At 38.0% G+C, this 23,311-nt stretch overlaps 5 protein-coding genes across 12 annotated transcripts; 2 read left to right on the forward strand and 3 right to left on the reverse strand.

The window, feature by feature from the left end:
* Window positions 1–763: 763 nt before the first annotated feature.
* Window positions 764–3,707, reverse strand: LOC120008870. Its single transcript, XM_038859236.1, has 6 exons — window positions 3,262–3,707; window positions 2,199–2,325; window positions 1,587–1,732; window positions 1,384–1,446; window positions 1,234–1,302; window positions 764–1,143 (listed from the first exon to the last, which is right to left on the reverse strand). Exons 1-6 carry the CDS (start codon window positions 3,463–3,465, stop codon window positions 1,072–1,074), a joined length of 681 nt encoding a protein of 226 aa, XP_038715164.1. The 5' UTR covers window positions 3,466–3,707; the 3' UTR covers window positions 764–1,071.
* Window positions 3,708–7,202: 3,495 nt separating this feature from the next.
* Window positions 7,203–11,046, forward strand: LOC120009912 (methyltransferase-like protein 2). Of its 5 annotated transcripts, none has more exons than XR_005470766.1 (10): window positions 7,203–7,575; window positions 7,775–8,015; window positions 8,259–8,398; window positions 8,605–8,638; window positions 8,722–8,797; window positions 9,239–9,416; window positions 9,590–9,679; window positions 9,794–9,893; window positions 10,204–10,581; window positions 10,685–11,046. XR_005470766.1 is itself a non-coding variant. In XM_038860642.1 (9 exons), exons 1-9 carry the CDS (start codon window positions 7,288–7,290, stop codon window positions 10,341–10,343), a joined length of 1,287 nt encoding a protein of 428 aa, XP_038716570.1. In that variant the 5' UTR covers window positions 7,203–7,287; the 3' UTR covers window positions 10,344–11,046. The 5 variants fall into 5 exon arrangements, 2 of the variants coding, with proteins under 2 accessions (XP_038716570.1, XP_038716571.1); XR_005470767.1 differs by having other exon boundaries at window positions 10,204–10,517; window positions 10,617–11,046; XR_005470765.1 differs by having other exon boundaries at window positions 10,204–10,517.
* Window positions 11,047–14,946: 3,900 nt separating this feature from the next.
* LOC120009421 (protein BRASSINAZOLE-RESISTANT 1-like) lies at window positions 14,947–16,974 on the forward strand. Its single transcript, XM_038860021.1, has 2 exons — window positions 14,947–15,352; window positions 15,948–16,974. The coding sequence occupies exons 1-2, from the start codon at window positions 15,113–15,115 to the stop codon at window positions 16,647–16,649; spliced, it is 942 nt and encodes a 313-aa protein (XP_038715949.1). The 5' UTR covers window positions 14,947–15,112; the 3' UTR covers window positions 16,650–16,974.
* Window positions 16,975–16,983: 9 nt separating this feature from the next.
* LOC120009420 (DNA-3-methyladenine glycosylase 1) lies at window positions 16,984–19,228 on the reverse strand. 2 transcript variants are annotated; one of them, XM_038860020.1, is made up of 5 exons: window positions 18,673–19,228; window positions 18,140–18,281; window positions 17,910–18,051; window positions 17,188–17,494; window positions 16,984–17,145 (listed from the first exon to the last, which is right to left on the reverse strand). In XM_038860020.1, exons 1-5 carry the CDS (start codon window positions 19,067–19,069, stop codon window positions 17,135–17,137), a joined length of 999 nt encoding a protein of 332 aa, XP_038715948.1. In that variant the 5' UTR covers window positions 19,070–19,228; the 3' UTR covers window positions 16,984–17,134. The 2 variants fall into 2 exon arrangements, with proteins under 2 accessions (XP_038715948.1, XP_038715947.1); XM_038860019.1 differs by having other exon boundaries at window positions 17,049–17,494.
* A 1,272-nt stretch (window positions 19,229–20,500) lies between these two features.
* On the reverse strand, window positions 20,501–22,770 carry LOC120008644. Of its 3 annotated transcripts, none has more exons than XM_038859031.1 (2): window positions 22,595–22,745; window positions 20,501–21,988 (listed from the first exon to the last, which is right to left on the reverse strand). In XM_038859031.1, exon 2 carries the CDS (start codon window positions 21,955–21,957, stop codon window positions 20,611–20,613), a length of 1,347 nt encoding a protein of 448 aa, XP_038714959.1. In that variant the 5' UTR covers window positions 21,958–21,988; window positions 22,595–22,745; the 3' UTR covers window positions 20,501–20,610. The 3 variants fall into 3 exon arrangements, 2 of the variants coding, with proteins under 2 accessions (XP_038714959.1, XP_038714961.1); XM_038859033.1 differs by having other exon boundaries at window positions 22,605–22,733; XR_005470544.1 differs by lacking the exon at window positions 20,501–21,988 and adding an exon at window positions 22,159–22,377 and having other exon boundaries at window positions 22,595–22,770.
* Between the last annotated feature and the right edge of the window lie 541 nt (window positions 22,771–23,311).

The following is a 23,311-nucleotide window of genomic DNA, read 5'->3' on the forward strand; positions in this document are numbered from 1 at the left end:
CTCTTTAAATCCCTATTGGACCACTAACTTAGGGTGTAAGTTTTCATGGAGATTTAATTATTTATTTAAATTTTAAAAGGAGGAATTGAGTTCAAAATAGTCATTGGCGCCAAGGACTTCCTGCTAATTATGCTTTTGACTATTAGCAAAAGGTGGTGATCAGGGTTGATGGATATATATATATATATTTGCACTTTTTGTATTTTAGAACTTTGTTTTGCCTTACAGTGAGACTGAGAGGTGCATGCAATCAAATTGGGTGGAGGACAGAAGGGCAGATATAAATAACTGGGTCCCAATCTGATACTCAAAATCTTGCTATTTTTGACTTGCTGGTACAAGAAAATGAGAGGTCTTTGATTTACATGGAAGCAGAAGCATTACTAAGCAAACTGATAATGAATGACAGGGTCAAGGGTCCTGCTATAGAGGTCATTGCAGTTTCTCTACGATTTTAATCACAGACATCACGTCCAGTTAATTTATCAGTATGATCCACACAATGTCTACTGCAGGGGGCCATGCCTGACAGGTTGCTTCTCTAAGACAGAATTTAGGGTTTCACAACAATTATTCCTGCCTTTTTGTCACCATAACTAAAATTTGGGAGCGGCAAATGTTGAGAAGAGGCCAACCAAGTCACTGCCACCCCTACTGAACCCATATGAAGTTATGAACCTCACTTGCAGTGCAGGTAACTTGAATTTGAATAAGATGTCAGATTTACTGTTTCTGGGAGCCAGAAACTCAGTACGGATGAATGTAGAGAACAAGGAAATATATATACAGTTTAAGAAGCCCACTTCACCAAAGTGACCAGCGATACATTAATCAGCTTTAAAGAAAGTAACATGGACTTCTTGTAGTTACCAGTTTCCATATATCGAGCTCAGCTACGAAAGACGAGCTTAGAACATAGTAAGTACTAACCTACTAACGTAAACGATAAGGCGCTAGAATACCGATGGATACATATATTACAGAGAATACGAAAGGTAAGGTCATCACGGCCAGGATATAAGTTAGCTTTGAGAGTAAAACTCATCTAGATCTCTCAGTTTGTGTCGAAGGTCATTTGCATACGGTCTTCAGCCTCTTTGCAGCCTTAACAAAGCCCATGATGACCTGCAACTCATCCATTTGCTTCACCGGCAAAACGTAGGAAAATATGTAAGAACATATGATATTGCACATGGATAAAACGTAAATGGGAGAAATATGGCAAGTATATACCTGTGACATGAAATGCCTCTGAACAACATCTACTAGTTGCTCCTTGGATGGGTTTGGAAAACCATCAACCTGAAAATGTTCCAGATAATCCAATGAGATAAAGAGAGCGCAACAGATTGCAAGTGTGCACTAGCGAAAAAGTAAACTCACAAGATTAAAGTGTCGCCAATATCTCCGCAAAGCAGCCATCTCCAGCTTCCTAAAGTCAACCTTCTGCAAAAGATGAGTGGAGAAAAGCCAAAAAGGTAAATAATAAAACAACAGAATTTTCTGTTCTCAAACATGAATATCAAAGCAATCTCAATACTATACAAAAAAGGGTGAAGACATTGTAGTGAACAATGCATATATACCGTGGACCCGCAGGGGGTAGTAATAGAGCTCTTTGATTGTGAATCAGAAGAGAGTGATCTGATCATAGTCTTGTGAGATGATCCACTTGATTTATGAATTCGATTCCTTGACTTATGGGAAAAGGACTTTTGAGTGTCATCGGAAGCTGGAACAATCAAGAGAAACACAAACAAAATGAAAAGGGTGGTGGGGTCAAAAAAATGATAAAAGAAGACAGTGTAGCTTTTGGCAACAGCTAAAGTAAAAGTTGAGCACACAAGGGATCCTATGTCACAGCCTCAACAAGATTTCCCCGGATAACATGTTACAGAAGACCCACAAATTCAGAGAGCAAAGCAGGAAATTGATTACAATAAAAAATAAAAAAAAAAAGGACTACGGGCTACCAATGGGATAGCAATGACATGCAAAGCACAATCCGGAAGTTTATCAATCTACATTCAGACATCAAATTGAAATTTAGAGAAATACTCTTTTCATATAGGATACTAAACACATTCAACTCTTAAGAAAGATGGATTAAAAGTTTAACAGAAGAGCTGTAACATATAGCACATAACTAGAATTTGGACAAATCTACTTAAACAAATAAATTTACAAACCACACCTACCCATATCAGATCCATTCCACTGCATGTTGTCGAATTCCAGGTCGTCGTCCTCCTCGTTACCAGTAGGAGCCTCAATCACACTCAGAGCATTCCTCTGTAGCTTTACTTCTATGCCATTAGTAAGAACCTGCATTGGCGTGAATGAAGGGATCAAATACCATTAGTAACCACAACTGAAGGCTTAGAACTATCAGCAAAAATAAAGGCATCAGACAAGCATGGCTCATGCAAAAACATAACTTGCTCAACAAGCGCGATATCAAGCTGAAATCATCCAAGATATGCAAAAAAAAAAAAGAAGGATGAAGTTATCTAACCAAATACACCAGCTATGCTTTTTGCAAATTTGGAGAATGGGTCCGCAACATTAGAGTAAGCAGAAAACTCATCCGCATTTTTGAAACACAATATGAAAAACAAAATAAACAAGCAACCTTGAATCATTATTGAGCAACTGAATATGAAGAAGAAAAACTCAATAAGTTTCAGACCATCCAATCATTGAATTAACAGAAACTAAACCCATATAAGTAAACAAGAACTCTATTAGTCCAAACGATCGTTTGGTGCAAACCAAATCTCAACACAAGGGTATACCTTAGTCCTTATTGAATATCCGAATAACAATTCAAGAATAAAAAACAAGAGCAATATGTTTTAGATTAAAAGCAACGGAAAACCCCATTAGCCATCACCAAACGCAAAAAATTAAAAATCTCCAGATTAAGAAACACTAACCAGAAATCGAGATCTATTAATAAAAACGCACATGCAATGCCAACAAAAATCCCAAACTTCAAATTATAACATGAAACCCAGATAGAAGGGATATATTAGGGAAAAGTTACACATTAACCACCTATAATTTGTTAGTAATCACAATCGCATATTCTGTATTGGGAAAATCTTTAATTTTCCAGAAGCAAATTGAAAATTGAAACTAAAATCGGAATATAACATAATCAAATTAATAGACGAAAATACAAACTATAATCCCAAATTCAATCGCCCAGACTAAGCATGAAACACCTATCTCATAAAAAAATTTTAAAAAATAAATTACCAGCCAATGCCATCCGCCAAGCCCAACAGCCTTCTTCACCACACCTTGAAGACCCACAAGCACAGACTTTGTGCGGCTGTTTCCGGTCACAACAACCTTCGTATGACGCGGTAACACCGAGAGCTCCTCCTCGCTGCTGTCCCCGCAGCTCTGCACATGCGAGAATCCACCTCCATTCACTGAACTCTCAACTACCTCCAGCATTTCTAATTCCAATTCAGTGACTTCAAAACTAATTAGGTGAAAATGAGAACATCAAAACCCGAAATTACGTCTAATGGAAAGATCACGCATTGGCGAACAAGTATTTTGAATTTTGGAGAGCAGAAGGGGGAGAATTTGAGGAGGAAATTGGGATCTTTTGGGTGAAAACAAACAGAGAGTGTTGGAGAGAGGAAAAAAAGTGGGGAGAGTGTGTGTGTGTGTGGGCGATAGAGAGAGAGAGAGGGTAAGAAACGAGAGCGACTGGTATTCGACTTTTCGCTTATTGGGTTATGCTACTGTGAATCCCGACGATAAGGAACAGACAAATGGAATATTGACACGTAGCGAGCGTGGCGTACTTAATTATGCGCGAGGTTTCGGTTTGTGTAATAGAAAAACCACTAGCGGATTCGTTTTGGGGAGTACGAAATGACTGAACTGCCATTGTATCCTTATTTCGAGAATTCAAATCCTCACCTAAGTATTAATATATTTTAAAAATTCTAAAATAGAAATTAACACCATAATCATTGATAAAATGATGAGAATTACTTATGGTTATTCCATCCTCTATATAATTATTTTGACTAATTGATAAAATGCAAGAAAATGATTAAGGATTCACCATATCATATCATATGTGATGAACAATCTTTCATCCAATTTTTAAATTTAAAATACAGATTCTAATATAAATTTTCCAAACTCCAAAACACATTTATGTCATTTATACAATGCTCCTAAAAAATTTGTATGATATTTATCTTTCATAAATCATAAGAATAAGGTTTTGAAATCGAAAAACGAGTTGAGTCGAATTTTGTTACTCATGTCCGATATGATTTTATGGCCAATCCCCAAGGGGGTCTCATGTTGGATTTGATTAATTTTATAGTTCACTTTCTTGAATAACATGAAATCTATAATTTACTTCAATGCTAAATTTATTTATAAATTTTAAATTAAGTAAATGCACAAATATATTATAATTCAAACACAAGTCTTCCTTAATCAGCGGCGTACCTGAGTCTTCAAGGGTCCCAGATGAATTTTAAAAAATGGGCCCTTAAATCAAATTTTTTCTCCGAATCACTTTCAATAAACCATATAGTTAATTCATTTAACATTTTTTATGACTACTATAATATGAATAGTCTAATGTTTTTTAAAAATATGGAACCCTAAGAATTTGAAATCCCTGGATGACCGCCCATTTGCCCGTCCGAGGGATGCCTCTGTCTTTAATAATATATTAATAATATTGATTTTGTCGATCAAATAAAGTTAAACTTGAATAACAAGTATGTTTTCATCATGCAAAGTATTTTGGACGTTACAAGTATATTTTCTTTTTTTACCACCCCAAAATCTGGAATTCCGAATATTGCATGACATTTTCGTGAGCATATTAAATTAAAGAGAGAATTTTAAAAATTAAAAAATAAAACCAGCGAGGGTTATTTCGTAATTTCAGACCAAAACAGCCAAAAGTAATAAAGGGCGTGACGAAGATGAAGCCCCGAAATTTCTAAGCGGGGCCCACGTGAGGGAAGGCGCTGCCTGCTGTCGGTTTTGTCGTTTTCTGTTCACACATTTTTTGTCTCTCACTTACCCTTCTGTAAAATTCAATTTAATAATTAAAAAAAAATAAAAAATGAGCCTTCTTTTGTTTTCTACTTTTCTTTCCCACTCGATTTTCCCGCCATAAAAAAATGAGCAACAAGACTACAACGAGCCGTCGATTTTTGAAGCGGAAGCAGCAGCCGTACGATAAAATTTTGGCACAATCTGAACGGATGGACTGAAAAAATCCGATAAGCCAAAACGAACATGATAAATATCACAACGGTTAATATCTCAATCTTTGTCAATTACTAAATTAGATGAATAAAATTCAAATTAATTCGTGGACTTCGATTATCGTATATGATGTACATGAAATTATAACTGAGTAACTGAGTTAATTGGGATATCAATTGTAGAATCTGTATCGTAATTGAAATCGAAAAGAGTAGACATGTTGACATAACAGGTGTAATCATCACAAAGTTGAAAGAAAGGGGTCGACCTGAAACCTGTTTGAAGACAATTGGCACAAATAAAGCAAAAGAGCAAGGACGATAACTAATCTTATCGAATTTAGAACTAATAATGCATTTATTTAATCAGACAAAATAACTTTGTCCTGATTTTGTTGACCAGCTGTCGAACTATTCCCAGAAATTGGAGCAATGGGCTGTCAATGGACCGGTTACTGGCCCAGCCCAATCCAAACCCAAGTTCATTTTTTTTTTTTTTAAATTGAGATAGAGATGAGATGGATGGTGGAACATTGAAAAGATGTGATAGTTAAAGCAGACAGGACCCTGGGCTCCACCTTGTTAACTACTCCATTTTTTCTGGGGCCCTCACTTGCTTCATGGTAATTGTGTGAGACTTAATACCATGATGGTCTTTCAGTCTCTTTCACAAAATAATAATAAAGTCGCTGATCAGTGATCTTATGAAAGTTCACTGTGTGGTCACATGAATATACAATTGGAATTGTACGTAGACTTGACCAGCTTTTCTCGTATTTGAATTTGATTGAGGCATCACATGGAGTTGCCAAGGAAATCGTATTGTATGGAGAGCCGTTTCGATTGTCTGTTTATGGAGCAGGAAAACAACAAAACGATGGTGTAATAATATGTGTAGTGAATAATTTGGCAGGAACATGTTAGATGGTTTCTTACAGGGGGGCATGAAGCCTGGGGATGGATTAGGTCAATGGTCCCTCTTTTTTTTTTTATAATCTTCATTAGTTGGAGTGAATTTAGGGGAATTATTATAATCTTCATTAGTGTGGGACCCATTTTATGATAAATGTTCTTCGTTAGTTTCTTATTTTTCCAAATACTAATGATTTTCCTTTTTCTTGCCTTCGACTATGTGATCACAAGTCATCAATTAAATACTTCCATGACTCAGGAGCACCAAATATTTATAGTGTTTGCAAACTAGGGAGCAGCCATGGAAAACTAATTATTGGTTGCCACTCTGCAAAAGAGAAAGATGCATAGCTCAGAGAATGTAACTTAGCAAACGGATGTGTAAAGAACAAAAGAAAAAAAAGAAGCTCAGATAAAGTGTCAGTGATTTCCTTGTCCCAAAAATAATTTCCATCACAGACCACTTTATCAATTGAATAAAGAGAGAACTGGGAAAAAAAGTTACGGATAGGATAACAATATATATTTACGAAATATTTATATGTACGAACTCTAATCTAGATTGGATTTTGGATGTACTTAATTGACGAAAACTATATTGATTTAGATTCGCTCAAATAAATCGGATAATAACCTAATCTAAGTTAGGGTTTAGACAAGTAAATCGGTCAAAATTTTCATGTTTAGACCCAAATCTGATTTTAAACTGAACAAATTTATTGTATTCGAACCTGAATTTCGGACATATAACTTCTATCCAAACTTAATTTAATCCGGATTGAACAAATTCAGTCATCCGGACCATATCATGTTTTGATACTCCTAATTGGGGGCGTAAACTGTAATACCAGTATAACTTACAAACCCAGAGAACCCACAGATTCTATTGTATTTATAGCAAAGCCCGTGGACATGCCGCGGAATATTAAAACTAAGCCCAAGAGATTAATTACATCTAATGGGCTTATACAAAAAGTTGAGGCCCAGAATCTGTTTAAAGCCCATTTAGATTATTTAACGTCCAAGTGTCCAACTGGGCATTATTAGGATTCGTTGGAAAAAAGACAAAATTTTATGCACACTGCACACGGGAAGCTTGGTGGAGACGAAAATGGAGGAGATAATAGCTACAGATCAGCTATCGAAGTTCTTAGAATCTGGCATATACCGTTTTGAAAGTTCGAATGCCGTTTTTATGGATCCTGTTCGCGTACTCAATCGATCCTATACCAGTTTTAGGGTTTCTCCGTCTACCTACTACTCCCGTTTCTTCGAATCCAAACATGCTGATCAAGCAAGAACAGCCTCTTCAGATAAAATTTCTAGGAAGCGAAAACGTAAGCAGAGAAGGCCTCAGATCCTCAACGAAAGAGAACAAGTCGCTGATCAACGGCACCAGGTAATTTACAACTTTCACTCGATAACAATATATTGAAAGAAGTATCTTTGATTGTTTTAATTTATCAAATATCTAAATTCGGTTTGTTCTTGGGTTGCCCCCCTTGGTGCCGTTAATAAATCTTTTCTATTCAAAAAAATATAGAAACAAGTATTATTGAATCTAGTGAAAAAAGGTTTGTTTTCTGTGTTTGTTGCAGCTAGTGAGGTCTTTGTTAATGGAGGCGCATGAGTCATTACTTGGAGCTGATGATTTATTAGCTGTTGTTAGGAATCTAAGGGAGAATTTTTGTTCGTCAGATTCAAAGGCAAAGGAATGCGGCAAGGACTTATGGACTGGTGTTGAACAATCTTTTGTTGAACTCGGAAGGGTGTGGCAGGCTCCTCTATTTGAGATAACAGTCAGTTCTAAACAACGTAACAGGCCAGATAGCTTTGCAGGTTGGCTTAGCTCTCTCTGGTTGTTGCCATGATTTTGTAGCCGAATGCAAGAGTTTGTGCCAACATGAAACTTATTAGCCGGATCATCTTTTGACCTAATGAGTATTCATTGCCAATGGCATGGACTAGCTTAGATTAAATTAATTGAACTAATAATCTTTAATAGCCCAGAATTGGTTGTTGTACTAATGGTGTATCTTGGACTTTTGTAATTTAGTTTCTGAAAGCTTTATTGGGTTTCAGGTAATATGATCAACCAATGCAATGAAGATAGAGTGCTTCCTTTATTTAATTGTTTAGTTGGTAACATGACCAGTGATGATGCGGAGGCTAAAGTACTTGATAGGCGGTACATAATACCCAGAGAGAGTAGCTTCTACATGGTATGTTGACCAAAATTGCGAACTCCTCGATTGTTTTTAGCTTTGATCTATTTCATAAGGTTCTTAATTCTTATCTGGAATTCAGATAGTGCTAGGCATAATCTTTTCTTTTCTTTTTACTGTTTCTTTCTGGCTTTGTTTTATTCCTATCAAGTCTTGCTTACTTTTTTTTATTTATTTATGTTTTCTCCTGTACGTTGTGGAAGTCTGATCTGGGGCAGATTCACAATGTTATTCCAGGTAAATGTTGCTTATCGAAAATTTGGTGCTGACTTAATTGTCAAGTTGTCTAACAGGGGTTTTTCCGTTGTTCTTTTGTGCAGCTGATTCTGATTGTGGCTACAGTCTTATAATCATTGATCCACCATGGGAAAATGGAAGTGCTTATCAAAAGTCGATGTACGTAATGGTTCTTCAGTATTCAGCTGCTTTATAAGTTTTGAAAATATGGATGCTTTTGCAATGATGCTTCTTGAATTTTATATAAATGAGCTTTTATATCTGAAACTTTTATTGGACGTAATCAAGGCACTTCAACAAGAACTATATTGCAGACATTACAGACTTTGAAAATGGCATTCTGATGCAAGGACAGTAACTGTATGCTATGTATATTTTACTATAAAATGTAATGGCAATTATGCTTGTGTTAAGGCATGTTTAAGTTAATAAAAGAGCTCTTGGCCTAGTGGTAGGACCCCTCTCACACGAATAATGCTTTCATGTTTATTATTGGTCTAAATTCTGACTTGAACGAATGATTTTACTTTATGGAGAATTATTGACAAGGATCGAACCATGCTAAGTATGTTGGCATTCCTGGTTTCCTCACTGTTGAAGGTATCAAACTCTGCCAAATCGATATTTCCTATCCCTTCCTATCAAGCAACTTATCCACACAGAAGGAGCACTTTTAGCCTTGTGGGTTACCAATAGGGAGAAATTGCTTAACTTTGTAGAGAATGAGCTATTTCCTGCTTGGGGGGTCAGATTTGCGGCTACTTTTTATTGGTTGAAGGTATCTATATCTCTCTCTCTCTGTCTGTGTGGGTGTGGGTGTGGGTGTGCGCATGCGTTTGTTTTTATGTATTTATGCATGTCAGGCCTGCGCTTTTCTGTATGTTATATTTTAAATCAATGCAAATTTGTTGGTTATTTTAGCTGTTAAGATGTTGTACTTGAGTGTTACAGGTGCAGGCAGATGGATCGCTGATTAGTGATATAGACCTATTTCATCATAGGCCTTATGAACGCCTTCTTTTGGGCTACTGTGATGGTGTGGTGAGCTTCCGTAGCTGCAGTGGAGATATCTTTAGTTGCTCAATTCCTCTTATTTCTGGTTTCCTTTTGCTTTGAAGCTATTTGTTTGTTGATTATGCTGGTGATCTTTTGTAGGGCATGAACTCTGAACACCTGTCAAAGGTTATACCAATAAAGGATAATCAAGTCATTATAAGCATTCCAGGAGATTACTCAAGGAAGCCTCCAATTGGAGGTATTCTTTTTGGTGCTTAATGCAATTTATAATGTTAAGCAAGCAATAGCTTCTACTTTACTGTTCTCCTTGCATAAACACACACGTCCAAGTCACAATTACAAACTAGATGGTTGAACAACTAATTTGTTACCATTAATGTGTGCCTAATGGAATTGAGGAATTATGTTTTTCTTGTTTGATTATTTGCATTCTGACACGTACCTGGTCTAGAAAATCGGAAAATAATTTCTGTTGTCGATTTTTGGATGTTAATGTTATTGAATAATTTTGATAAAAAACTAGTCTGTTTTTCTTTTGCATGTTACAGACTTACTTATGGAGCATGTTCCAGCGCTTAAGCCTACTCGATGCATTGAACTGTTTGCTAGAGAAATGATGGCTGGATGGGTTTCCTGGGGTAATGAGCCCCTTTACTTTCAGGAGTCTGGGTATTTCCAACAAATTTAAACAGAATACAAGATCGTACTAAGAGGAGGCCTTTTTGCTGGGAACTAGTCACTTGGACTTGCCTCTGGAATTCTGGATATTCCCTACACATTTGCACTAAAAGGACGCCTTTTTGCTGGGAACTTGCAATGTGGATCTGCCTGAAGGTTCTTCTATTTCAAATATATGTTGTTGGTAAGTTGGGGTTCACATGTTGTTACTAAGTATTGTTTCTGCCTATTGAGCATCGAAGTGCAGGGTATGTTAATTCCATTAATTCTTATTTTTTCCAAGACAACAGAAGTTAATCTCTGCCTTCGATTGAAAAGTTCTCGGGATTGACTCTTCCATATTTGGTTCAGCCACTCATAGGAACCTCCTGGATGAAGAGGTCAAGAAGTATGCTATGCCAATCCAGAAGGGATAGAAGACCATCATCAAGGACAATCATGGTAGGTGCATTATCTGGTACCATAAAGCTGCTGCTGAAGGATGTCTACTATGGGCAGAAAATCCCAAAGGTTTAGCTTCTACATCATCTTACCTCCTCGTTCACGTAGTATCTATGTTCAACTTCTCTGGCACATAGATTCACTTGCTGTGGCTGGCTTGAATGTGCTTCGTTGAAGCAACTTTCACGGCAACTTATTGGAGTTGTGCTGATTATATTTTCAGTTCAGCTGATTACGGGATTTATAATATTTATGAGTTGCTATTGAGATCAGGCCACTGGCAAATTTGTGTTGGATAAACAATCAGGAATGACAGTGCATAGAATATTGAATTTAAAGAATTTATTAAAACAAACTAAATACAATAAATATACAATTAAAATACTGACTTGAATTGAGATTGAGGATAGCGTAATGCTATGTCCTATAGCAGAAATTCGCCCCTACTCTTGTGCTTGTAGTTCAATGAGCGTCTGCCATCAGGATTCAACAATCTGTAGCCAAGAATCGTGCATTTGATTCTTGGTCCTGGCGAATTTACTGGGTGCTTTTTCTCTCAAATCAAAAGGTTTGTGATGAAGGTTTGAATGTCAGAAACTCTGATACTTCACAACCATGTTATTTCTGGTATTTATAGAATAAGACAGAAGCAGTTTACAAGCAGTTTTTGTAGAGAAGTTGTGTTGATCAGACACAACTCTTCTCAGACAAACACAACTGTTAAAATAAACAGTAAGTGTGTTAAGGCCCAAGGCCCATCTTTTGATATATATATATATAGCCCAAGCATATAGCCCAAGCCCATCTATGAATGTTTATCCAATTTAGTAAGTGTGTTAAGTCCACACTTATAAACTACTCTTTCTTTCTATACTTGTCCAATGTGGGACTTTCTTATTGCTATACAAAATCCAACAATTTGTACCGGGACACCATTTGTATCTTAGAAAGATGCGAAACAAAATCGAAAACTATTTTGTATGTTTGGCACTGGCATTATTGATCGTTTAACATATCAGTTTCACAAATAACGTCTTTCAGTTACATTTTCTAAAATATTCAGATTTTCCTTTAAAGCTCTCAATCTCATTGCCTTGTGAACACCCATAAAATTACCAAATGGTCAGCAGAGCGTATATGGGCTTTCTACAAAAAAAAATTTACCTCTCTTCTTTCTAGAGCTACAATGGTCTATGTAAGGCCTAGGCAATGATAGAGGGTAGACTACCAAAGCCTCGTTTGTGGAAACAGTGCTTTTATGTTGTTATAGGGTTTTAGGTTGAACTTTTCAGTTTACAGTTAAATATGTAGCCTCGGTTTGATAGAGCGACAGTTGTGATTTTCAAGGCCAGTTGAAAAACTGTGAAAAATAAATTGACTCATAAACTGTGATGCGTTTGGTGAAATTACCTCCTGAGAAAACCAAGGGTAAGGGTCCTAGAGTGATCAGTATTGCTGGAGGAGAACAAGAGCAAGAATCAGCACCCAAAATCAAGGCCTCCCAAGAGACCAAACAGGAGCTCTAAACTTTCAAAATTTTTCAAATCTATGAGAGCCGGAATGAGTTTTGTAAATGAGGGTGGCTTGTGTTTTTGCACTTTCTTGTCAAATATATATGTTGTTTTTTGTCCATGGTAATGAAAATTTTCATTCATGTCTGATTCAATAGCACTGGCAATAGATTGGATCCATCGGTGACTCAAAGAAGAGAGAAAAACATTAAATTTGCGGGGGAGTTTCCCCTCCTGTAGGGTCAACACCTAAGGAAAATTGTCCGCTCTGGTCACCTATGCATTGGTTAGCGACGTCCGCTATAAGGTAGGCCGGTTAACAAACACATCAACCTCACAACTTACCAATAGGTCACCTATACACCGATTAGTCCAGTTCCTTAGTGTACATGTACAATGCGTTTCATATATAGGTGAATAATGCCTTATATTATGTTCCCATCATAACATGCCGAGCAAGAGTTGTGAATTATCCTTCAAAGCATTGGAATTTTTGTTATCTGACCACACCTTGCTCCTGTCATTAGCTGTGTCTCTGAAGTTATTGAAGGCCAAAAATAAAATTCCAAGCTGACTTGCAGTCCCAAAACACATATATCCGATTGTGACTTGAGGCAACCTTCATCTCTTAATGGGACAAAGGAGAGAGAGATGCATTGATAGTTTGTTCTTAGTTGGGCAACTGTAAATCAAATCAAATCAAATTATTAGGTTTTAAGTTCGTTGTATTCAAACGTTGTCCAAACTCAAAAGCGACAATTTTGTGATTCTCAACTGAAAACGAAGTATACCTTACCAATGTATCTTATGAGGCAAGCGTGATCCCCCAAACCAAATCCTTATAAATCTACAGAAACAATTATCATTATCCTCTCATATTGACTTTCTCTAACTTCTTTAATAAGCTAAGACTTGTTAGAACTTGGAATAGGGTATAAATAATTATGTGAAATGTCTTGACCTACAAGTTAATTTATTAATTAGGTTGAATGTCTCAAAGTAACAAATGATAAATATAGTATCGGAGCTTAGGGTCAACGTAATAAGTTAATTTATTGGGTTGAATGATAAAGTAACAAATTATAAAATACTATCAGAGCAATGCGATTTTGGGTCAAACATTAACTTTCACAAATTATAAACTCTCATTTCTGTGAATTTCCCACATGTTAGGGAGAGTGTTATAATAATATAATATGAAATGTCTCAACACGTACAAGAAGTTAATTTTTTTTGCCATAACCAAAAAATCAAAGTATCCCCTGATGGTCGATTCCTGAGTACACGAGAACATAGATAATGGAATCTTCTACAATTACCACCATTTGCTCGGAAGATCTCGTACACCGAGTCTCCACTCGATCTACCTAAGGCCTTTTTTTAAATACTAAGAAGATAAGATAACTCCCGGAGGGGGAAAAAGGAGGAATGACTAAGATGATTGTAAGAGAAAATTAGGGTTGAATGACAAAGTAATAAATAAAAAAAATATATATATATTTTAGTTAACTAGGGCATTTCTTTATGGAAAACAAGAGAGAGTCTTAACTCTTAACTCATTAACACACATATTCATACTTCCCAATAAGAGCGAGAAAAGAGTAATGCTTTTGCTCAAATTTGTTGGCTTAACAAATCAAATATCACCATAAAAGCAAACCCAATTCAGTTTTGCGTATATTGCCAATGCATCTCTGAATTATTCAGAATAAGCTTTTTTGGCTTTATTGAAGTTAGACACTAACCAGTCTTCCATTTTGACTAGCAGTGGTTAGTGGTTGAGGATAAGATCTCACTAACCCCCCCACAGACACATCAGATGCTCATACGCCCATTATACGTACATTTGTGGGCCCCTTCTTAACGCCCCAGACTTTCTGGGCCCCACCTTCTTAAATTATTAGGTCATTACAAGACATATGTACATGTCTCTTACACGCGTCTATATGATTGTGTTGTTTCCTGTCTCCACGCTACGACAAAAGTTCGACTAATTTTAATCGGACGGTTCATAGCACATGAAGATTGAGAACATATAATTAGGGGTGACAAAATTCTGTTTAGTTCGGATGATTGAATTTGTTCGATTTGGATTAAACGAAGTTTGAAAATAAATTATATATTTGAAATTCAGGTAAAAACATTAAATTTTTGTCTAGTTTAAAACTGAGTCTAGGCTCGAATACAGAAATCTTATTCGATTTACTTTTCCGAACTCTAACCTGAATTATGTTATTGTTCGATTTACTTATCAGGATTTAAATTAATCTTGACGATTCCTAGCACATCAAGATCGAACATATAATTAGGGGTGGTAAAATTCTATTCAGTTTGGATCATTGAATCTATCTTAACTCGGATTAAACCAAATTTAGACATAAGTTATGTGTCCGAGATTTGGGTCCAAATATAAAATCTTTATCTAATTTAAAATTGGGTATGATCTTGTTCAATTTACTTGTAACTTGTCTGTATCCCGATCCAGATTAGATTTTTTTGTTCGGATTTAAACCAATATGGATTTGATCAATTAAGTATCGAAATTCAATATGGATTAGGGTTCGTACATCTAAATATGATGACATATTGTATTTTCTTCCGATAAACTCGCACACATGTTATTACTTCTCAAGTGCAAAGAGAGATTCTTCTATACTTCCAGCGAAGGAAAACGTATACCTCGTGAGCAGTGAGTGCGCACACTTTCTTCTACTTTCTTCTTTCTCTGCTTCTAATTTCCCACCCGAACCTCTCCTTCGACGCAATTTCACGGCAAGAACAGAATTATTATAGGGGAAGAGAGAGAGGGAAATTTGATTGACGGAAAATGACGTCAGATGGGGCGATATCGGCGTCGGCTATGAGGAGGAAGCCGTCGTGGAGGGAGAGGGAGAACAATCGGAGGAGAGAGAGGAGGAGAAGAGCTATAGCGGCGAAGATATATACTGGATTGAGGGCTCAAGGGAACTACAATCTGCCCAAACACTGTGATAACAATGAGGTTTTGAAGGCTCTCTGTGTTGAGGCTGGATGGATCGTTGAAGAAGATGGCACCACCTATCGCAAGGTGAATCAGTTGTTTCTCTCTGTTTTAGTAGATCTTGCTTCTTCTTCATTTTTTATGATCGTGAAATTGGCTATTTTCTTTGGATCTTAATTTCATTTATATTATTCAGACTCTTTTAGAAGAAGAGAATTGAATTTGCGTTTAAGGAGTCTATCTTGGAAAGTTGATTTTATTTCCTTAGTTGGATCATTCTGCAATTAATAGGGATTCATCAAATTATTATGTTCCTGCTGCTGGATTTTACAATCCTTTCATTTCTTTGTTGTTTCTGCTTGAAATGAAGAACTGAAACTTGGATTCAATTGGATGAATTTTGTAGATTTTAATTGTTGATCCAGTATGGTATCATGATATTTAACTGAATGCTCACCGAAAATTAAACTCTGAAAAAACTTGGAGAAGTCTCAATTAGTGGACTAATCAGAAAATTTCCTGTTAGTTACATATACCCAATTTTCTTTTTAATTGGAATTCCTTGGATGAATTATTGAAGATGCTATCAAAGACGTTTTATGTAGATATTCTTCCTGGTGTTGAGGTGTATCTATTCTTATTTGTTTGATAAGCAGCTTGAATCTGTGATTACTATGTGCAGGGATGCAGGCCACCCCCATCTGATTTAGCAGGGACTTCAGCTAGAATAACTCCATATTCTTCTCAGAACCCGAGTCCATTGTCCTCTTCCTTTCCAAGCCCAATTCCTTCTTACCAAGTTAGTCCCTCCTCATCGTCCTTCCCTAGCCCTACCCGATTTGATGCTAACAACTCATCTTCCCTTCTTCCTTTTTTCCGGAATGCCATCCCTTCTTCTCTTCCTCCGCTTCGAATCTCAAATAGTGCACCAGTGACCCCACCCCTCTCGTCCCCCACCTCGAGAAACCACCCCAAGCCAATCCCCAATTGGGAGTCCATTGCCAAAGAATCCATGGCTTCCTTCAATTACCCTTTATATGCTGCCTCTGCCCCTGCAAGCCCAACTCACCGTCGTTTTTATGCTCCTGCAACGATACCTGAATGCGACGAGTCTGATACCTCCTCCACTGTTGATTCTGGTCAGTGGTTGAATTTTCAAAAGTTTGCTCTGTCCAATGGGGGTGCTGTGCCAACCTCTCCAACCTTTAATCTTATAAAACCAGTTGCTCAGCAAATTTTGAGTAATGATAAGATGGAGATAGGAAGAGGTTCGGAGTTTGCCTTTGAGAATGAACAGGTGAAGCCATGGGAAGGGGAGAGGATTCATGAGGTAGGATTGGATGATCTGGAGCTCACACTTGGAAGTGGGAACGCTCGGAGTTAGGATCGGTGGCACCCTTGAAAGGCATGGTAACGTAAGGCACAAAAGTACAGAAGAGAAGGCATTCTTCCTCTGGTTCATTTGTTTTGTTGTAAAAAGCTTTTGCAATCGTGTGTCTGTTCCCCTGGGGTGGTTTGCATATCTTGAATCAAAATTAGTTCTTGGTTTCTTGGAAGTTTTATCTTTGTCTCATATTAAGATGTCTTCAACATTGTATTGTCATTGATGAGCGAATTCCTTTGATCTATTGTTAGGGATGCGTTGAGAGACGGTACATGTAGATATCCTTCATACCTTGAACTTTCGGTTTGATGTAATGTTTGGAGTATATGGCATGTGTAATATATAAGGTCCTCTACATGGGAACAGAAAGCTTTATTACTCAAGACATGGACAGTCAAATTGCATCATAAAAAGAATGCTGCATCACATTATGAGGAATTAGATACAAATAAGATCTGTTAGTAACTGATAAACAAAGGCTGATACTATGGTACAGGAAAATCTAGAAGAAAGAAAGTGGCCTAATGTGCATTCTCCAAAGCTTTTGTTGGAACTTCTGGCTGCTCCGTCTGGGATTTCAAATTCTTGTTGAGTTCTTCACAGCATTCTCGGTATCTAAAGCATGTTACAAGATGATCATTAACAATTCCCGCGACTTGCATGAACGAGTAAATAACAGTAGGCCCAACACAGCGGAAGCCTCTCTGCATCAAATTCTTGCTTATAAGCTCAGCTTTTGGCGTCTTCACTTGTACTTGACGCGAATAACGAAATCCATTTCTTAGTGGCTTCTGGTTCACAAATCTCCAGCAGTAATTACTGAAAGAACCAAACTCTTCTTGAACCTGCAGAAGACGAGCAAACCAAGCATGACATTTTCAAGCTCAATGTTAGTAGCACGTAAATGCCCACAGTTTCTCATCAAACTACCATATTGTTAAAAATCAACAATGATGCTTGTAATTCAGGTTTTCAAGGGAAATAAAGCAAAGTACATATACCGGAACCTAATTCAAGGAAAACTAGGAATTTCACCATCCATAATACTTCTGCATGTGGATGTGGCGCTGGGAGCCCTGTTTGCTTATCCAGGGACAAGAAAATCCAAAATTTCAATTTGTATACATCCACATAATGCTTGAGATATATGAAACAAATGCTATTGTTTTGCAGTGTGCCTATCAAAGCCTGCCTCAAAGATAATGCAAGCATACATACATGTTTAGCCACAATGGTTTATGCCTTGACTTAAATATTTACCTTGAGCATCTGTTTTGCATTCTCCACAACTGCTCGAAGCTTCGGTTCAGATAGCAACAGGCTACCATTTACTTTTAGAGATAGTAGCTTCTTCTCAGTAAACTCCGCAATGGATGATGCGTTAAAGTCATCAAAAAGCTTCCTGCGAAATGATCAAACGATGGTCCTCAAGTAAAATTCAGCAAGGGACTTTTTCTATTGATCTAAAGTAGACAATTTCAGATACATACCTAAATATATCCCTTTGGTGAAGAATCGCGGGCCAACTTAATTCTGCTAATGCTTGTGAAAAGACAAGTAACTCAAACAGCTTTCTATCATCACGAACTGGAACTCCCCATTCCTTGTCATGGAATGCAATATAAAGAGGATCTGTCAAAGAGAAGCAATGCAGAGTGGCTCAAAAAAAGTGACAGGAGTTTTTGTCCATAAGCATGTGTTTCTATGTCAAATTCGCCAAACATTGCCAAGGTAAAATCTGAAATTGAACCCACAAAAAAACACATTGACCAGCTTTGATTTTAGGAACTACAGCTTTGGCCTGCCCTCATATATTTCAAAGGCGTTGCCATAACAGACCACCTCGTAGATGATACTTAGGCCAAAGAAACACTCAATTAATCCTATAAATGGCATTAAACACAAATATGACAAAGAAACTACACATTATATTACCCAAAGTGCCACGACCAAACTGAAGTAAATCCCCCATTTTAATTTCAGATAAAGAACAAAGAGAAGTAAACAAGCTTCATTCACTCACCAGAGTTTGGCGTTATCCAATCACATCGCTTCACGGGACCCGGACTCACCTTCGAAATCTCCCCAACCACTGCAATTTCATCAGGAACAACCTTGACAGACCTCAATCCATTACGCTTTGCAGTCCTTCTAGAACTAACCACCATCTTCTCCGAAGAACCAGTGGACGAGGAATCCGAGGAGCACGTGCTGTCCACTGAGACATTTTTTCGAACAGCTGACTGCGGCATCTTCTGAATTGTCTTTCTCGTCCCCTGCTGCAGCTTCGTCTGCAAGCCCTCCGTTTTCCGCTTCAATTCCTCATTAACCCTAACAACTCTGTTCCCGCCTGGACCAAGTATGGCTCTCGGCTCCATCACAGGATTAGAACGTGATCGGAGCTTCGCAGGCTCAGACATTGCCACAAACACCGGTAACAAAGACTGATCGCTTGAAATTTGAGGGAAACTGAGCCTCTGAATCGAGAATCCTTTCACGGTGGGAGTGGGTGGTGCAGGCAGAAGGCGCAGAGACGGAGGTTTAAAAACAGGAAGTAAGAGTGGGGACCGACTGTAGCAGGTGGGTGTGACTACGTGTCGGTAACCTCGGGCTGTTTTATTGGTTTTGGAAGGGGTAAAATTTCCCAATTTTGCCACCGGTAGCTGTTTGTAATTGCAACTCTGCCTGATTTAGCATTTGTCGTAGAATTGTTGTACAAGGGCAAGTACGGTATTTTCAGTATGGAATGGCGGTTGTGACAAAACGAACTTAGGCTAAGGGTCGCATTCAGTTGGTGTTTGTGAGTGGATGTCGTTTTGATAAGGGACGTTCCTTACCGTTAACATAAAGAATCCAACGGCCACTCCCACCTTAAAAAAGTAACAATGGTGGGTGAGCAACGGCTATTTCACATGATCCATCAATAATCCGTTGTTGGGGCTAGAGCCTAGAGATGTAATACGGGCCCAAATGCTCCTTTGCCCGGCCCGTTTGATCAAAGTCAACAGTCCATGGCTCCGTGTAGATCCCGCTCAATAGTTTCTAATGGGCTGGGCCGGAATTTTTAGCTCGGCCCAGCCCATTTTAAGAAGAGCCCAGGCCTTCACAAGCTGGCCTGCCTAATTTTTTTAAAAAATTGAAGTTAATTAATAGAAACAAAGAGCAACAAATGTCACAAAGAACATGGTGATTTGGTGTTTATGTTTGTGTGCTTGAATTTATTTTTTTTCATTTTTGATTAAAAGAGGCTGGGCCCAGCACGCCAACCCGTAGATCCCGCTAGCCCGACCCTTGGGCCTTAAGCATGCCGGATCACGGCTCGATTTGTAAATCTAAATGGATGGACTGGACTGTCCCACATTACATCTCTAGTAACAGCTCGTGAATTGACACCGTTCTATTAGTTCTACTGCTCGTGAATTGATACCATTCTATTAGTTATGATGCACTACATTAGCATATAACATGGTGTACGAAGACCATTGAATAATTCCTCCAAACAAAATAACCATCTGTATGACTTATATGTGCTTGAGGACCACAACCATCTTATGATTCATTCATATACCGAAGTCCTATGTCCCCTGTATTAAACGTCTCAAAGTAGATTGACTCCTGTATAATTTCCACAGCACATCTACTACTCCATTAAAAAGGACGAAACTGTAGTGTTTCCAGCCTTGCACAGAGCAGTAGAAACATGCATAAAGACTTCTTTCCCTTCACAAGCTCCTAGTCACCATTAGGGTTTCTAGCAGAAACAAGTTTTACGTCCGAACACTTCGATATTAAAATGTTGATAAGCAAAACAATGAGGGAGAGGGAGAGGGAGAGGACATTTAACAAGTGCAGAAAACATTGAACACTCGGACACAACAATATCTCAATACAAACCAGAGTTCAATGGTCACATACAAGAGAAGAGCAAAAACATGCCATACATTATTGTAACCCTCCATTATCAAAATGAATTCCAGCGCACATTTAGAAAAGGCTCCACCCACTGGGGTTCAAGCCATGCAATTGCGGTGGATTCTTTTGCCCGTTCGGTGGCATCAGGCCACGTAAAGAACCTGCAGAAGCTAAATTTTTTGTTATCTTTTGTAAGCTTACAGAGACCATACCATGAATCCAAATTAAACGAGTCGAATCTCATCTTGTTTTTCCAAAACAGAATTGCATCATCCACACCGCGAGAAAACGAATAGCTGAACCAGTCATCTGTAACTTCAAAAGGTTCCTGTAATTTGACCAATACCCATAGATAGGGCACATCACAGTCGATGCTCATAAAGGTATCATTACCAATCTGGACTTCTCGTGATACCAGCGTAGGTTGTTCCAAATATCTTCCACAGTCCAGCAGCTTCTGTGTATTCCATGTGAAGTTGGAAATACTGAAAGCACTGAAATGACCACAGTGGTGCAGGCAGTAGAAAACCCCCTTAACAAAAACCACGTTATTAATGAATGAAATGTCCAAACCTCTCAGACAAGGTGTCCATGTTGTCCATGTAGCTTCACCACGGCGGCACAAACCAACTTTAACACAATTGGTGGTCCTTTTATCTTTGATATGACTTACAACAAAAATCATACAGTCATTGGATATAGGAGGTGCAGATATGCCAAATACGGGGCGTACCAGATGTGAAACATCAAGAAAGGGAAGCATGATTCTCGCCCCACATAATGGATTGAAGAAAAATAAGGAGGAATCAGAAGAGAAGAGAAGAAGCCACCCATATCTGGATAAGAGGAGACGATTTCCACACAATTCTGGAATGTCATAGACACGATGAGTTAACGAGTCTCCTATTTTTCCAGTTGTGTAAAGTACTGGTTCTGATTCGGTATAAGCCATTAGCTGTCTAGAATAATAGAACTCAGATGCTCTCCTGGGTTCATATAGCGGATCCCAAAAATTTCTGGGTACAGGCTTAGATGATGATGACGACGACGGCGATGATGATAATGACTGATACAAATTGGCTGGGTCTTCATTGTGGGAATGGTATGTTCTCAAAAAGACTACCCATGGGAAGTGATCAGAGAGCTGGTCAGTGTTTGGAATTGAACACCTTGAGAAAGCAGCACGCCAGCATCTACAGACAGATCGAAAAGAGAGGAAATCAAGTGTTGAGAGATGCCTCAATATTATTAGCAGGACATCTGCAGGCAGGCAGCAAATACACATCTTTATCCCTCCTTCAATTGCCTTAATGTTCTCAGTGTTTGACATTTCTGTTGTCCGGCGATCTGAAACTTCCATCCTCCTTGAAAAGCATTTAAACCCACAACGTTCCATTCAGGATTTCTTTTATAGATCAGTAAGTGACCTGAGGAAATAACATTCAGCTAATCTCCCTGTCTAGTCTAGTACAACTATCCATAAAATTTGTACAGAGATGCAAATATAATCAGCCTGAATCCAACGAGGCAGACAGGGGCATTCCAATTACTTATTCAGAAAATCTGGCAAAATCCAGCCACAAACGCATCACTAGAAAAAATCAGGCACACCAATCAGAAACTCCGACAATAGATATACAAGGAGCAACGCTGTCATGCCGATCCATTGTTCATTATACGTCACAACAAACAATTTAAATTCAACCATGATTGAAACCTCTGCAACAATCAATCTCCTGACACAATGAGCTACATCATAGCCCTTGCAAATTGAGTTCTATATCAATAAGCAAACAGCTTGCATTCATCATCGACCCTAAGCAAACTCAACAGCAATTTATCAAACTCTACTAGTTTTATAAGAAAACGAAAAGAAATCTTTCCAAAATAAATCCCAGGACCCAGATTTTGATTAATAATCAAAATTTACTCACAATACCATCACATTGATGCAGCATATAAATTAAAAACCAGAATTAGCAACTGAAAAATAAGAAAAAACAATAAAAGTAACAATAAAAATGGATTCGTACCGGAGCTGACCTCTCTTCCTTCTTCGTCACAGATTTTCCTTAGGATTCAGGTGGTCGGATTCTGGATCACCCAGAAACGCATGCACCCATTTTGTACTTCGAAACGAAACGACTCCTTTCAGTTTAGGCATAAGTTCTCTGTTCAGTTGTGGCCTCGTGCAGTTCACCAGTCACAAGTGGCAGCTGGGCACCGTCACACAAATGGGCCCAAGACAAGTTTTTGTTGGACAACTTCAACTAATGGGCCGAGCCCGGCTTAACTTGTGAGTCCATTTTAGTTTCTCTCGTTGGACCTTGCAGTCCTAATAATAAAGGAGAATTTCAGGCCGGTACTCATTTTAGACTTTTGGACATTCAGGTCAATCAAAATAATTTACAGACACTCAAGTACCTATAAAATAGTCGATTACATTTTTATCCTAAATCCTTAATAAGAGGATTTTCTTGGGAAGGTAGAGGTGTAGCTGATTGTCGTATTGGGCCTAATTTTTTTATTTATAAAAAAGATAATTTTAAGTTGTAGACGAGTGAATCTACAATAAATGATGTGTGAAATTGGACCACCAACAACCTACAAAGGTTAAAGAGAATGTGACAGTCATGATCGTCTTAGACACCGGGGATCCCATCAATGGACCTCTGACGATCAAATCAACGACGTGAATGAGATAGAGAGATGTGGATTTGGGAATTTCGTAATTTCTTAGAGTCTACAAT

This window comes from Tripterygium wilfordii, chromosome 11 (assembly GCF_013401445.1).
Source record: "Tripterygium wilfordii isolate XIE 37 chromosome 11, ASM1340144v1, whole genome shotgun sequence".
NCBI classification, from domain to species: Eukaryota; Viridiplantae; Streptophyta; class Magnoliopsida; order Celastrales; family Celastraceae; genus Tripterygium; species Tripterygium wilfordii.